General features: G+C 37.6%; 1 protein-coding gene and 1 pseudogene across 6 annotated transcripts in view; both read right to left on the bottom strand.

Moving 5' to 3' along the window:
- Nucleotides 1-15,903, bottom strand: part of LOC145898943 (kelch-like protein 21) — a 45,285-nt gene extending 29,382 nt beyond the window's left edge. For 2 of the 6 annotated variants that reach the window (XM_082987621.1, XM_082987629.1), the window contains exons 1-7: nt 15,635-15,903; nt 15,461-15,584; nt 14,508-14,661; nt 14,089-14,306; nt 13,360-13,503; nt 13,195-13,300; nt 12,742-12,833 (exon numbers count right to left, since the gene is read on the bottom strand). In XM_082987621.1, the coding sequence (XP_082843747.1) occupies nt 12,742-12,833; nt 13,195-13,300; nt 13,360-13,503; nt 14,089-14,306; nt 14,508-14,661; nt 15,461-15,584; nt 15,635-15,696 (900 nt within the window). In that variant the 5' untranslated portion in view covers nt 15,697-15,903. Of the gene's footprint in view, nt 1-9,876; nt 10,469-10,797; nt 10,953-11,165; nt 11,328-11,753; nt 11,895-12,273; nt 12,455-12,741; nt 12,834-13,194; nt 13,301-13,359; nt 13,504-14,088; nt 14,307-14,507; nt 14,662-15,460; nt 15,585-15,634 lie in introns of those variants that run through there. The other 4 variants (XR_014402450.1, XR_014402451.1, XM_082987638.1 and 1 more) reach the window with 4 other exon arrangements.
- LOC145914042 (uncharacterized) lies at nt 7,722-8,567 on the bottom strand (annotated as a pseudogene).
- Nucleotides 15,904-16,196: the final 293 nt, after the last annotated feature.

The following is a 16,196-nucleotide window of genomic DNA, read 5'->3' as shown; positions in this document are numbered from 1 at the left end:
ATGTTGCTGGTAGCCGCCATTAAACCAACCGCGGTGATATTTGAAATGCCGGTTTTAACGCTGTGAAAGGTTTTGGCATTTATAAGCCTATTTCGGCTCAGATCAATGAGTAATCCGAAATGTCTAAAGAAATCGGCACCAAGAATCGGTTGCATGACCTCGGCAACAACAAAATGCCACGAAAAATTTTTCACCTAAACCTGAGTTAAGGTTGATTTTTCGGGTGCCAAATGTTGCAATAGCACTTCCATTTGCTGCAACAAGCTTCAAGTTTCTTTGACGACCATTGCGATCCATTCTGTTTGCAGGAACCACACTTACTGCGGCACCAGAATCAACCAAATATCTCTGACCAGTTATTTTGTCAGTTACATGCAGGAGGCGGCGAAAACGAGCAGAGGCACAATCCGCCATTAGTGACTGGTCTCGACGTTTCCCTTGCGGCTGCAGGGAGGAACGCATTTTCTTGCATCGTTCCCAAAGTGTCTGTGGAACCAACACAAAGTGGAAAACGTGTTTCTTTGCAATGGCCGTTTGCTTGTATACGCTGTGTTTCTTTTTAACAGCGCAACATCTTGATGTAGTTTGTCTACTTCTGCCAATGTAGGCTGTGGGTCAAGCAGGTCCATAATATTGTCTGCTTTCTCGGCGAGTTCATCTAAATCCAAATCCAGCGTGGCAAGAACAGTTCGTAGATTTTCTGAAAGTCTTTGCATAAACAACTCGCGCAGGATATGCTTAGCTTCCACGTTACCAAGTAGATGTTCCATGTCGCGCAACATTTGTTCAAGGTTTTCCATCGCCTAGTTCTTCGGGTTGAAGAAATTTTTCTTTGGTACTGGGACATACCCACTCTTCGTAACAAGGCATTCGTGAGGCCTTCGTATCCTCGGTAGATGGGTTTTTAATAATGTCTCTAACTACTGTCGCAATCTCAGGAGTAACAGCGGAAAGAATATGATTAAATTTTGTTGATGACTGTGTCACACCTCTGACGTTGAATTGCTCCTCCACTTGCAGAAACCACAGTTCTGGGTCTTGTGGCCAAAAAGGTGGAATTTTAATTGAAACCGCTGTCACGCTGATTTGTGTCATGATTGAAGAATTATCTTATAGCTATCCTACAAATCTAGCGAGATAACTCAGTAACTCACGTCGGGGTCACCATTTGTAGACACAACTGCTTTGCGTCCGTTTATTGCGAGTCACCCAAATGGAATGACGCGTGCGCGCAATAAAGCAACAGAAGAAAAGACGAGTGTCGCAGGTCGCGTGTGACGCGATGTCGCGAAGACGCTACAGTAGCAAGTAAGAAAACTGTGGTGTTTCTTAAAAAGCACGTAATTAGATGAGTTTTTTTTCAGACAAACCTAATGAGTTTTTCAATGAAGCAAAAAGAATTTTAAACACACGATATTTTCAATGGACCGATGGATCAATTGTTAACGTAGCACAGTGGAGAGAACCGACGTTTGAGTGGAATGGAGTGGATGAGAGCTGTGTGGCCATGGGATTTAGCTATCTTTGTGATCCCACATTTAAATGGAATGACGTCCCGTGTGATAATTGGCCTAACAGATATATTGTCAAAGAAGAATCAAAGGTAATAAGTTTACAATTAAAATAAGTGGCAAATACGTAACGTATTTGTTTTACCTTTCGTCCTGATCAACAACGGCATTTACAAGCAAAACTGAAACCACACCAATATGTAAGGTTGCCTACACGTTTACCCGTTGAAAACAATAACTTTCCGAAACTCCACTGAAACGTATTGGACGAACCTTGCAATTACTGTTACAATTTTATCGTTTTTAACCTCTCATGTGTTTTGACAATGGTCCGTTCCTCACTCAGGAAGACTTTAAATTATTTTCTCCAGTGTCAGAAACAACCACAACATCTACGAGCAAAACCGAATCAAAACAAACGCCATCAACCGCACCAATAGTTGATGTGTATACCAATACCATGGAGCCGACTAATTTGTATCTTTTGTCAAAGTCAACAACGGCATTGCCTACACGTTTACCCGTTATTAAAACAAGGACAATTACTTTCTCAAATTCTTTTGATGTCAAAAGTCTATTTACTAACATACCTCTAGATTACACCATCAAACTCTTGTTGGAATTAATATTCACAAAAGATGTTGACAACTTCTCCTGCCTGAATAAGAGGAGGTTAAAATCCTTACTCAATTGGGTCACAAAATCCACAACCTTCCAGTTCCATGGTGCACTATACCAGCAAGTTGATGGTGTTGCAATGGGGTCTACCATTGCCCCTCTCCTAGCTGATGTAATAATGAATCACGTTGTGGACAAAGCCCTGCAAAAGGCTAGTTTAGCCCAACAACCACTGGCCCTGTTCAGATACGTCGATGACCTTTTCTTGGTTTTCCCTAATCTGCAGTCAATGGGTTCTTTTCCATCATCAACAGTGTTCATTGTAATATCTCGTTTACTAAGGAACTCGAACAAGACGGGGTTCTGCCATTTCTAGATATACTGGTAGATAAAAATCAAAAAACTCCTGTCACTTCCGTTTGCAGAAAGCCTACCCACACTGGCCTATACACCAAATGGTCTAGTTTCGTGCCTTTCATCTATAAACGAAACCTAGTCAATTGCCTTTTACATAGAGCGTACAAAATCTGCTCCACTTATCAAGGATTGCATGCTGAGTATTGCAATATTTCTCGCATGCTCATTAACAATGGCTTTCCATCCCATTTCATCTCCACTTGCATTAGGCGTTACCTCAATTGTCGGTATACTACCGTGAACGTGAGCCCACCGACCCCCCCTCCTCAAGCACCAACCAAGTACTTGGTATTTCGACTGCCCTTCCTTGGCCCTGTAAATCTATTACATACGTCAGGATTTACGAAATTTCATTAACACACGCAGCTTTCTCCCCATCAAACTGCGCATGATCCACGATACCATTTCCCTCTCCAAACTTTTCAACTTTAAAGACAAGCAACAGCTTCTCCATCGTTGTAATGTTGTGTACCAACTCACCTGCTCCTGTGGGGCCACTTACATTGGTGAGACCACGCGCAACCTTGCCACTCACATGAAGGAGCATCATCCTTCTACGAAAGCTGAAAGCGAGGTCAGCAACCACCTGTGGGAAAATTCGGATCATCAGGTTAAATTCAATTTGCCCAAAGTTTTACATACCTGTAATATAAAATCTAAATTACTAATTCTGGAAACACTACATTCAACACCATAAACCAGCACTGAACGTGGATGATAGCTCAAAACCGCTTTACCTATTCAACATCTAGGTCCTTACTGCAGCCTGACACATCGCTAATGATGACGTCGCTGCTGTGCTCCCATGTTGTTGTCACGTGACATGCCCCTGGCTTGGTGCGCGTTGTTGCTGCTGCTGTTTCCCTTCTGCCTGCTCAGTCCTTTATTACCCTGACGCTTTTCTTGCATGCGCTCATTGTAGTACTGATGATGAACGCAGTTAGTGTTCGAAACGTTTACTAATGATTAACAGCATTTTAGCTTTGGCTTTCATTTTCAAAGTTATAAACTCCAAATATTTTGCACCCAAATATTTAGTATATTTAAAGGTGGCAGATTTCCGGTGTAAGGAGCTTCGTTATTACGACTCGATGGGAGGTTCAAACACTGAATGTCTTTCAACACTAAGAGATTATTTAGCGAGCGAACATTTGGACAAGAAGAAAAACAGTTACGTGGTGACGGATTGGAAAACCATCAGCAGTTCGCCACAGGTGCGCTTTTGTAAGATTATAGAGGGTGTCTAGTTTGTTTTGAACATATTTAGCTTGTTGCATTTTAACCGTGTATTTTTGCTCCATTTCTTCGAATAAACAAACAGAATTGATCAAAAATTTAACATCAACCCATGGCTATTATCGTGTACAAAAATATTTCCATTCCAAAAGCAGGTATATTTTACATGATCCAATTTCGCGCAGGAAATACCTCAGCAGATGAACGGTTCCGACTGCGGGGAATTCACCTGCACTTTCGCCGAATTCATCAGCCGTGATTCTCCACTGAACTTTACTCAGTCCAATATGCCTCTACTGCGCAGGACAATGGTTTGGGAGATATTGAATCGAACCCTCACAAGATTACAAGTTCAAATCAAATAAAATCATGTTTATTTTGCGAGAAAAGCAACTACGCGACGAACAATATACAAGGAAATGAAATGGCATGGGCACCGATAAAACCATAAAGGTTATCGAGTCAGGCACCCATGTAAAGATGATTTCCACACGGAGAATCACCGTCTGCCGTAGGATCGCAGCCAGTTGCACTGGGAGGTGATGGGTTGCGACAAGCTGCATGTGACGAAAAGGTGGCCACCCGGCCGTGCTGGCCAAAGCGCAAACGCCAACTCGGTTCTCAGAACGTTTCCTTTGATCCACATCGACAGACCTTAACGTCCCGAGGACAGTCCAAACGTGGTGGTTTTGGTTGGAGATGGTCGGGATCGTATGGAGGTTGCGCTTGTTGAATCATCGTAGGTCTTGCTGATGATGATGTTGGTGTGCAGCGCTCCTAGGTCTGAAACAACAACGGATCCTACGGCAGTAAATTGTTCATTTAGGCGTAGAGTGTACAGTGGAATATACATAAAAACACAAATAAAAACACCATAAAAAAAAGACAGAAGAAACGCAATAAACGACAGGAGGACTACAAGAAAAAAGGGAAAAACGGACTGCTAACAGGGTGGATGAAAAAGGAAGTTAATACTGAGATGTGAAATATTGGCGGATTTTTTTTTAAATGATGGACGGGAGAGCGATCTAATGGAAGGGTTTATTTCCTCCCATATCTGTGGGCCCCTATGTTTTAGCATACGTAAGCCGAAGGTGGTGTTAACTCTTGGGTGAAATAAGTTCTTTTGCGATGCATTTCTTGTGAAATGATCGTGCACTGTGCCTACTAACGAAAATAAGGAGTTGCAGGAGGCCGGTAGATTGCCGGTATGGAAATCGTGCATTACTTTGGCCAGTTCGAGTTGGTAAATGTCTCTAATTTTTGTGAAATCTAATTTCTTGTATAATGGCGTGAGATGGCTTTGAAAGGAACTAAAGGTTATGGAGCGGAGTATGTTATTATGAATAGTGTTGAGTTTTTTCAGTGAGAGTGCCGATCCTCCACCCCAAGCACCGATAGCGTACTGAATATGGGAATATACAAATGAATAGTAAACGTTTCTCAACGTTTTAACGTCAAGATAATTTCGCAACTGAAAAAAAGTGCCGCATGCTTGTGACAATTTCTTTTCTAAATAGTGAATGTGAGTTGTCCAGGTTAGTTTGTCATCAATGTATACACCGAGGTACTTAATATTATCTGATCGCAAAAGTTTTTCATGACCAATGGTGACGGTGAAATTGCCAGTGCTTGAGGTGGAAGGGGAAAACAATAGGAACTTTGTTTTCCGAATGTTGAGAGAAAGTCGATTGTGCCTTAACCAGTTGTCAACATTTGTGAGTTGTTCGTTAACACGGGATTGTAAGTCAATAAGTGAAGGGGAGGTCATTGAAAGAACCGTGTCGTCTGCAAACAATTTGGTTGTAAAAGAGGATACTTGCGGAAGGTCATTGATGTACAATAAAAAAAGTAAAGGAGCTAATGGCGAACCCTGTGGGCAACCGCATGATATGGGTTTAATATCCGACACAGAATTTCCTATTCTAGTGCATTGACTTCTACCTACAAGGTAACTGTGGATTAAGTGTAGGGTATTTCCCCTAATTCCATACCGGCGCTCTAACTTTTCCAAAAACTTCTCGTGATTTACGGTGTCGAATGCCTTAGACAGGTCTAGAAAAATGGCGCATGTAAACTGTTTATTGTCAAAAGATTCTAACAGCTTCTCGTAAATGTCGTAAATGGCGAGTGACGTGGAATGTTTGCTTCTAAATCCGTATTGATGCTGTGAAATTAACTTACTTTTTTCAAGGTAGTTATACAGGCGGCTGTGAATAATTTTTTCAAAAATTTTTGCAAAAGGGGACAATAATGATATTGGCCTGTAATTAGTGCACTCACTGACAGAACCATTTTTGTGTATGGGAATTACTTCTGCCGACTTAAGAACTACGGGATATTGTCCATTACGAATACACCAGTTATACACCTCCGACAGAAAGGGTGAAATTATGTATTTAACTAGCTTAATGAACCTAATGGGGATATCATGAGATGGTACCGATTTTGTTGCATCTAAAAGGGATATATACATTTCTATCTCGTCTGGTGTTGTTTCATAGAAGAAGAAGGATGAAGACACATTGCCACTTAAAGCAACAGCTGGGAGGGGTTTATCTGGAGACGGTATGGAGAGTGCAATGCTATTTCCTATGCTGGCAAAGAAGGAATTGAAAGTGTTCGATATAATTAAAGGGTCATGTGACATATTTCCATGGTTTGTTCTTACAACAGTGGGTTTATGGGGTTTGGACTGTTTACGCTGCAATATACTGTTGATTATTTTCTATATTCCAGCAATGTCTTTTTCACTACCTTTTAGTTTTTTCTTGTAAAAAATGATTTTTGCTTGTTTCATTACATGGTTCAAACGGTTTCTGTATGCCTTATATTGGTTGTATTTGCTAATACTGGAAAAATGTGATTTGCATAACATGTGAAAAAGTCTATTTTTTTTCTTAATGGAAGTGTATATAGCTTTGCTTATCCATGGTTTCTGTGCTAGTTTCCTTCTTCTTCTGGACAGGTGGGATATTGGTGCATGATGTTGTAAAATGGAAATAAAGTTTTGGACAAAATGAGTGAATTGATCAATAGGGTTTTGGTTGGAATGAGTTAAGCTTTCGATCAGAAAGTTTATGTCTTGCATTAGGTTTGGGGCAGAAAAATGTTGCATATCTCTAACAAGTATTTTCTCTAGTGGTTTACTGAGGGCTACTGTGTGGAGTATGATAAATATTCCAAGATGGTCAGATATGTCTGTTGTAATAATACCAGATTTAAACTTTACATTGGAATTACTAGAGAAAAAATTATCAATTAGAGTTGCACTGTGGGGAGTTATCCTGGTAGGTTGGCATATCAGAGGTGTATAACTGTACGAGGCAAGGATATCTATGAAATTGCGCACTGAGTCAGAACTGTTATGTTTCATCAAATCAATGTTAAAATTACCACCAATATAAACTGGAATATTATGTTTATTAAGATCATGTAGGGTTTGGGAAAGTGCATCTTGGAATGAGTCATGAGAGTATGTGGGATGTCTGTATATTACACCAAGGACAATTTGTTGTTTCTTAAGTGATAATTCAACCCATAAGTTTTCACTATCTTGACAAAGGAGTGTGATGTCATGCCTTATGTGATATGAAAGTGACTGTTTAATGTACATTCCTACACCACCCGCATTAGAAACTGTGTCAATGTGGCAAAATTCATACCCTTCAATATCTGTGGTGTAAATAACACTATGCTTCATTCTCGTTTCGGTTATCATTATTATATCAGGAATTTTAGACATATTTGATATCCAATTCTCTAAATCATCTTTGTGTTTTTTTAAAATGCAAATGTTAATGTGGATAATATATAGATCATTCTTCAACATATTTCTCAGTGTCATATCCAGTGATGCATGATCATAGTACTGTGAGTGAGTGTGTTCATTACTAGCCAAAAAACATAGGTCTGGAGACTTAGTTTTAAACTGGGCCATCATGAGGAGGTATTACTAATAATGAAATCATTGACACAAAATATATAACAAACATACAACTACATAAGTAAATATTATAGAATTTTGTGACGTACCAAATCATTGTCATTGCGAATGACAATGACATTGCTCTCTTCATCCTTCTTTAAATAAGTTGTTCCATTCCGAGTCCAGATGTGGTGGAAGTGGTGCTCCCGTTTGTACCGGAGACAGGTGTTAAATCTGTCCCGGTTCCTCTTTGTCAAGCTCTCATTGACAAAAATCTGCTTCTCTGGAGCCACACCTCGGTTGCCCGCCTTTAGTTTATGCCTGTTGAAGTAAATGGCATCCCGCAGTTTCCTATTTATAAATTTAGCAATGATTACTGGCCTTGGGTGATCTTTTGACGGTCTTCGCAGTCGATGGGATATGCTGATGTCATGTTTTGCAACAGTGACATCCAGCTTCCTCGCGACAGAGATGACCAGGTCGTCGGTGCTCTCTTCATCTGAGTAGGGAAGGCCTTTAAACTCCAGGCATGGCCGACGGCCATACTGCTCCAAATCATTAATGGATTGCTCATTTGAAGCAGAGCTTGCCTGGAGTTCCTTTACGGCCTTCTTTAACTCCCTGTTCTCAGATTGGAGGGAGTGAATCACCACTTCGTTTGTGGAGAGCTTCTTCTTCATCTCCTCAAACTTCTCTTGGAGAAAGGCCTGACTCTTCCGCATCTCTTTCATCTCCAGCACCAGCTCCTTCAAGGTGTTATCAGTGGAGTTCTTGCTCTCCCGTACTTCATCTCTCAGAGAGTCGATGCGGTCAAGGACAGCAGATTGCTCCTTGTCTTTCTTTCAACGCTGTGACATCTTATGCACAGTTAGTCTATTCTTACAGGAAATATGTTAGCAGAAACAAAGTGTAAATAGATGTAAAATAACAACAATAATAATAATAAAGGTTAGTAATATCAATGTACTTAACTTTTGTAGAAATTCCTTCAATGTCGTTGAACAGAAAAAAAACAGCAGTATTTGTCCAGCAGTATGTACGCTCTATTTGTCTAAGTCTGTGAACCTTATTCAAATAGAAGTTCTCAAATAAAATTTACACATTTTCACTTGTGCTTCTTTGTTCTACTTTTGTATAGCAACTAACCTGTATGTTGTTGAAACCAAATCGGGCGGTCGGTTAAACACTGTCTGTTGCTATGTTTGTTTTCGGAATATTTAAGCGTGATTTGGTTTTGGCGAAAACATTTTTGTTGGCTAATTTTGAATACTGTTTTTGTGTTTATTTATGATAACTGTGTTTGATGTGTGAAGATAAATAACTTTAAACCAGGGGTTTTACATAACGTAACATAACCTTAACCGTTTTAAGGACTTCCAGACAAGAATGTTAAAAATAAGTATGGATAAATGGGATAACGTTGTCTGGTCTTTTTTGACAAGAATTTTGCTATATTTGTACAAATTGTCGGCATCAGCCTGGAATATGAGACGGAGTCCACGTTTATTTTCACCGCAACGAGTTTTTTCTCCTGTCTTTGGCGTTGCTGGCAATACAATCATACGTTACAAACTTCACTATATACCGCTCGGTCTTCTTCCGTTCCAACACCACGGATACTGGTTGTTTACCATGGAATCACAAGTACATATTCTCTCTGTCAGGGGTTTGTAAAACTTTTTCAGCTCATGGCACACATGCATAATCTAAAGTCGGACTTGCTTAATAGCTGTAGAAGAATCTGGCACTTGGCTAGGCAAAGACACACGCTAACAAGCGATCGTAAAATCCTGAAGCACAAACGAGTGAACCAGAAGCAATAAATGCGACTTAAAATGGAAATAATTCTCCATTATTTTGATGTTTGGTCGATGAAGTTCACAGTTTAAGCTTTGAGAAACTAACGATGATTATGGTAACCTACATAAGCGAAATCGATTTTCCAAAATAAAACCTGCTGACGAAAATCAGAGGCTTGTTGCTTCACTATGTACACCAACTAAAGTAATTTGCTGTCGCAGACAAATAAACAATGTCCAACCGATGCTCAGATTCCTCTACAGCTATTAGGCAAGTCAAAAATCATATTATTTTTATTTTCACGTTACGACATACATGAACATGAAACACAAAATAGTTTGGACACCGATAAAACCGTAAGGGTTATCGAGTCAGGCGCCCATGTGAAGGTGATTTCCTTACGGAGAATCACAGTCTGCAACAGGATCACAGCTGGTTGCACTGGGAGGTGATCGATTGCAACCGACTGCTTTGGACGTTATATAGCGAGGAGTAACACTTGATAATTTACATGTGAAAACAAGATTCGCAAAAGGCACACATGTATTGAACATAATGCACAACCTGACCTATTGTAGTATTGGTATTTATAAATTCGTGGCAAAATCACATTAAAAATCGACAAAAGGAATAAGTGCTATTTTGCGGAGAACTGATATTATCACAAAATACACCGGCTTTCATACACATATACATGGTTTAAAAATAATTTACAACGCGTTGCAAAAATAGAAAACAATTTTTTAAGTTGCACAAAACGATATTTTTGACAAAACTTTTATTTAAGCATCTTTTTCCGTGAGCAATCACAGTTAAATATCAACTACACCCAAATATGGAAACATATTAAACAGAAACAACATTTGCACAATCAACTGGTTTGTCAAGATCAAAAGCATGTGTCCAGACATCTGAGGTTGGATCGTAAACTTCAACTGATGTGAGTCCACCCCGCTTTCTTTAAAACAAACATCATACAGTTTCATGAATCAGACACACAACAAACACAGGCAAGTTTTTCTACAACATTTTCTGCAAGAAATAATTTTATAAGTTAACAAAAACAAACCAACGTACACCCGCAGACCCCTTCACCACTAAACCAAACCACACATACAACCTTGTGTAAAGCAAAGTGTTTTAAGTTTAATCTTAACAAACATTTTATGCAAGTTGTTAATCAAGTTTAACATCGTATATCCCACTTGTCCCAGTTTCTCAATATTTACATTTTCACATAAAACGGGAAACAGTGTACTATAGTGACGTCATAATAGTAATTATTACCCCCATCCACCCACAACATAAATCCTCCCATCAATAACACAAGCAGAGTGAAAGAAACGAGGTTTTAGGAGAGGAGAAACATATTTCCATTTGTTGACTCTAGGTTCGTATTCTTCAACTGTTTGCAGGGGGGACGTCACGACCACCCAAACCTCCTGTCAGATTTAAAGTAAAACTTTTTATTGTTTTTAGGTTAATACTTTATAGTTATATCTACAAGTTTTTATGTTTAGGATTCTTTTCAGGAAACTCCATTATATTTATCACGTGATACATTCACCGGTGACGAATATGAATTTGTATTTTACAAAATTTACATAACAACAAAACTTACTGTTAATTTTATTGCTTAACTTTTCATCACTAACCAATTGCATAGATCTTCCCTTCAATTTCTTCACATGCTAAATCACATCTTGCTTCATTGAGAGAAGCGATTCTTGTGGAGGTTCCAACACGAACATCGCGGAATTCACATGATTGTAAGAATTGCCCGCCATCATCCCTTCCTCCCACAGAAAACAAAACATCTGAAGAAATTTCCAAATCGCTTGTGTTAATATTTATTGTGACGTCATATTACGATTATGTTGTAATGTTACGTAACAAGCAATGAGGTAAGCTCTGCGTTTCTTAACGTACAAATAAGCGATCATCTTTAAATCGAGGTTTTAATTGAAAGTAATCAATATTATGGTTGATATTCATGCAATAAAGAACTATAAAATAAAAAAAGGAATATTTCCTGCATTTCTGTTAAGTTTAAAGTCGGCGTTTCACAACATTTTTATGTCCAAGAGTGAATATTGTTGGGGCAAAAAGTTTAAATTTACTGATTACTTAAATTTGTGGTTTCTGGGTATTTATGTCGTTGTTTTAGATGCATGTCAATTATTTGGACCTTAATCCAGTAATGAGAATAATCTTCACACAAATAAGTCCAGATACATTCTTACTGTCAATTGAAGCCATTCCATGTTCATATCTTGGTTGTAACATGTCGAAACCACTTCTCCATCTGTCTTCTTGTACAGAATAACACAAAGTTGATGAGAATGTTCCTTGGTTTCCACGACCCCCCGTGAGATACACGTCATCTAAATTTGCTTGTAATTAGTGAAAACAAGGTTGTCCATAAAAGTGATAATTGTTGATAACAGAGGTATTCTAGGAATATTTGTTTTGAAAATTTTGCTGTTTAAACCATTTGCAAATCAGTGTTAGTAACATATTAAAAATGTTCAATTTTTTTTTATCTAGTCAGGGCTGCATCCATAACATAATAAGAGTGATTTGGGTGCTAGTCAAGAAGATAGTCATACACCACACAAACGCAAACTATTGGTGAACGAAAATCAATTTTTACAAAACCCTTATGTGTGTTGGCCATGAATCGTTGTGTGTGGGTTCACAAAACGTAATACTGTAACAGCCCCTGGTTTAATGATAAACAATTTCTGGAATAACAAGACCAACCTCCAACAACAGCAGATGCAGAATAACTTCGACCTTCCAACAAATCAGCAATTTTTACCCAGTTTTTACTTTCCTCCAAATTCAACATCTCACAACTTTGTGTTGGAACATCTCCACCCATTACATAAACATTTTCACCAAATTTGGCTGAAGTTGAGCTCACTCTGTCTGTGATCATTTTCTAAACAAATTTGGATGATGATTAATAACACATTAAGACAAAGTGATTCACATGTTTCACTAAATAACAGAAATATTTGTTCTAAAAAAATAAAAATACCCAGAAAATATGAAAAGTTACTTGTCATATGTTTCTCTAAATAATGGCTGTTACATGTTATTTGCTGTTGTGCTAACTTCACGTCAAATTTTTATATTACTTGTACATACAAAGAGCATCAAGCAAAATACTTGATAGGAAAATAAGTTAAATAAGCAAAACCATATGACAGCAAGCAATGTACATACTGGGTAATGTTCATGTTGTTTTGTGGTAACATTCCATTTCACACAATCTCGTTTTGATTCATCTCCACCAATGAGAAGAAACCCTGACAAATCTTCAACATAAATATTGCTTGCTATGATTATAAAAAATATATTCTTATGGTATTAAAAGTTTTTGATTAAGGCAAAGTTGTTACTTTGTAAATGCCAACATTGAATGTGGTTGGTATTTGTGTTAAATTGACTACAGTTGAAGATTTAATTATAAAAAAGAACATAATTTGTGGATGTGGTTTTGCAGTGAAATCTGTTTTCAGAACACATATTTCCAATATTAGATTCCATTTTCAAATGTTAGGTGGGAAATGAAATGGGGCTTACAGTTATGGGAGTACAAATGCTACAAGGGTGGTGTAAATATGGTGGATGTAACATATTGCTGTGAATGTGACATAAAATAAACAAATCTTGCACCTTTTTTGACAGAAGTTGCTTTTCCACTTGTTCCTGGTATATCATATTGTTTAAATGCAGCATCCATGACTGCACGACAACATTCAAAATTACTTCTCACAAGAGGCTGAAAAATAATAAAATATTTCAGTTCATTGCTAGGAAATCAATTTAAACCAATTTTACTTCATTTCTAACTGTGGTTGCAACAAACTGAGTGGAAATAGATGAAAGATCAAGTTGTGAGAAAAGATTCACAAACAAATCCTCTCGATGGGAAGGATTGAAATTGACCCATCGAACCATTCCAGTAAAAACAGTTTCTTCCATCTACATTCAACAACTAATATGTAAAAACAAAGCAAGTTAATTTGTAAACAAGTCATAAAGAAGATAATGACATGAGTGTCTGCATTGAACACTAAATTAAAACCAAGAACATGAACAGAGAGGCAAAATGTCACACAGAAAGTTTAATCACTTCCAAAATAACTTGAAACAAATGTTTTGACATAAGGTTGTTAAAAAACAGTTAAAATCATTTTGCCATAATCTCAGCCCTGTCATATAATCTTCAAAGAATGTTTGTTGCAAGTATCGCAGCATTGCATGTTGCGATGCGGTGGCATGCCAATAAACCTACTCAGATATACAGCAAAGTACATGAGTTCTTGTAAAGTTACAGCCTCTGTTGTGTAAAATGCATGTTGAATCATGACTGCAATTATTACTGGAATACATTTCTACTGCTGTGAGACTAAATAAGAACAAACAACATTTAGAACTGACAGCTGTGGATGGGGAAATTATGATGTGCTTACCCAACTTTTAAGCCTGACAACTAGCGTAGATAAACAAATAAACTATATACATGTATACAGGGAAAAAAACATAAAGAAAATGAATCACAATTACCCCTTTGTTTTTCTGCTTGATGATTGCAGACACATCACCAACATCAAGTTGCATGAAATCATCATGTTGTACAACTGTTGCAATGTTATCAACAATCATTTGGTTTGTTTTCTTTTCCACATCAGCAAGATTGTATCGAGTAGCATAAGCTCTTAGCTTCAAACAGTTGTCGGTTGAAATCATTTTAAGGATGACTCGACAACAAAATGACTTCAACTCTGAAAGTGTGAATAAAACAAAATTCAACTGCACCTAATTCAGAAGTGTTATCTGTACTACACAAAAATATTTACCCAAGATATGGGAAATTGTCGTGGTTGGCACAAATAAAATGATATACATGTGGAATGTATATATTAGAATAATCCTTCTTAACACATTGACACCAGTGAAGATTAAAACTTGCAATGTTTACATACCTTCCATCTGTGTATAATCAGCATCTTCCAACACTTCCAACACATTTTTCTCTGTTACTTCAATATCACCAGTGTAAATATAATCCAATACACTTTCCAGTCTTTTTGATGGAATATTGTCAACCTTGATAAAATCGCTGTATTTTTCGCGCATCTACAAGTAAACAAGGTTAACGAATCACAACAAACACAACACAATCTGATCTTAACAACTGATGAAAAGTGACAAACACAAAAAGGTTTGATGAGCCACGGCCATAGCAATATGTTGTGGAGGTGTGGTTTACATTAAAGAAGGGTTACACAACACAGGGATTGTATGTATCTCATGTGGCAAGACATCATTTGAAAACGACATGCGTCAAATATTATGGTTTGTTAATCAAATATTAGTGCTATACTGATACATATAATGTTAGCATTTGTGTTTAGTGTTGTTGTACAAAAACATGTAATTCATCAAACTCATGATTCATTATTTCCCAAAATTGTCATATGTATATTTCCACATTGTAAAGCCTTACCAATAAATTCAAGTGGCATAACGATATTGTTATTATTGACAAAAAATATCATTAATGTGACAATACAACACAAAATGAAAGTTACTGAAATGGTTTGTTATTTAAAGATCATATCTTAACTATGTAATTACAATCCAGTCTGTAGAATATGGCAGTTCTCAAAGAGATCTCGGGTGTGCAGGACCAAATCTTTTGTGTGCGCATGTGCATGACCCCTAAGCCCACATGCAACGAAAATAATAAAACGTCTTTAGTGCTTTCTGTGCCTATAAATTTTGCATGTAGTCAAAGTAATTTGGCATGCAAAAAAAAAAGTTGAAGAAAAACTTGCGCGTGCAGCTGCCATACTCTGTAGGCTGGAATACAGACAGGTGACAATAAAAAGGCAAAACTTTTGAATCATTATATTTCTACATAACAAACACTTACCTCAACACCAAGTAAAGCATTAAAATAATCTGACATAGAACAAACAACAGCATCATGAATTGAATAGTTTTCTCCTTGGGAACAAAGTGTTCTGTTGCAAAATCGTTTTGTTTCTTTTCTGTCACTAAAACATCAATAGTTTTACTTTAGTAAATCACCATCAATTAAACTTACTTGTTTAAAAAATTCATCACTTTCTGGTGATGCAAGTTTATTTCTTCTTGTGTTCGCTTCATGATGGAGACAAAAAGTTAAACTGACAGTGAATGGAACACCAACAATTATTATAAGTTCAAAGACCGGTAATGTGTTTGCAAAACAAAATACTTTAGTCTACTTGTTTGGTTTAATTCAGGAACAAACCTAATTTCCAGCGTTCAAGGTTTTAAATGTTAAAAATTACAGAAGTGCAACAAAACGTCGGCCATTTATTTGCAAACCTTTGGTTTGAAACTGCTTTCATTTTATGCAACATTTCTGTAAACGAAACTAAAGTCTTGCCGGAGGGGAATACCCTTGTACCATGCTTGAGTGATTAGCAAGTACCGTATTTTACGGACCATAAGGCGCAACTTAAATCCTTTTTTTTCCTCATAAATTGATCGTGCGCCTTATAAGCCGGTGCGCCTAATGTATGAATCAAGTAGTGCTTTATTGCCTACACTCAAAACCAGTACCCATACTATTATAAATAAACCACCGTCTTACACAATAAACTACGGTAAAAGCAACTAGC

Source organism: Ascidia mentula, chromosome 1, assembly GCF_947561715.1.
Source record: "Ascidia mentula chromosome 1, kaAscMent1.1, whole genome shotgun sequence".
NCBI classification, from domain to species: domain Eukaryota; kingdom Metazoa; phylum Chordata; class Ascidiacea; order Phlebobranchia; family Ascidiidae; genus Ascidia; species Ascidia mentula.
Note: the sequence above shows the minus strand (reverse complement) of the source record. Positions and strands in the feature narration are given on the sequence as shown.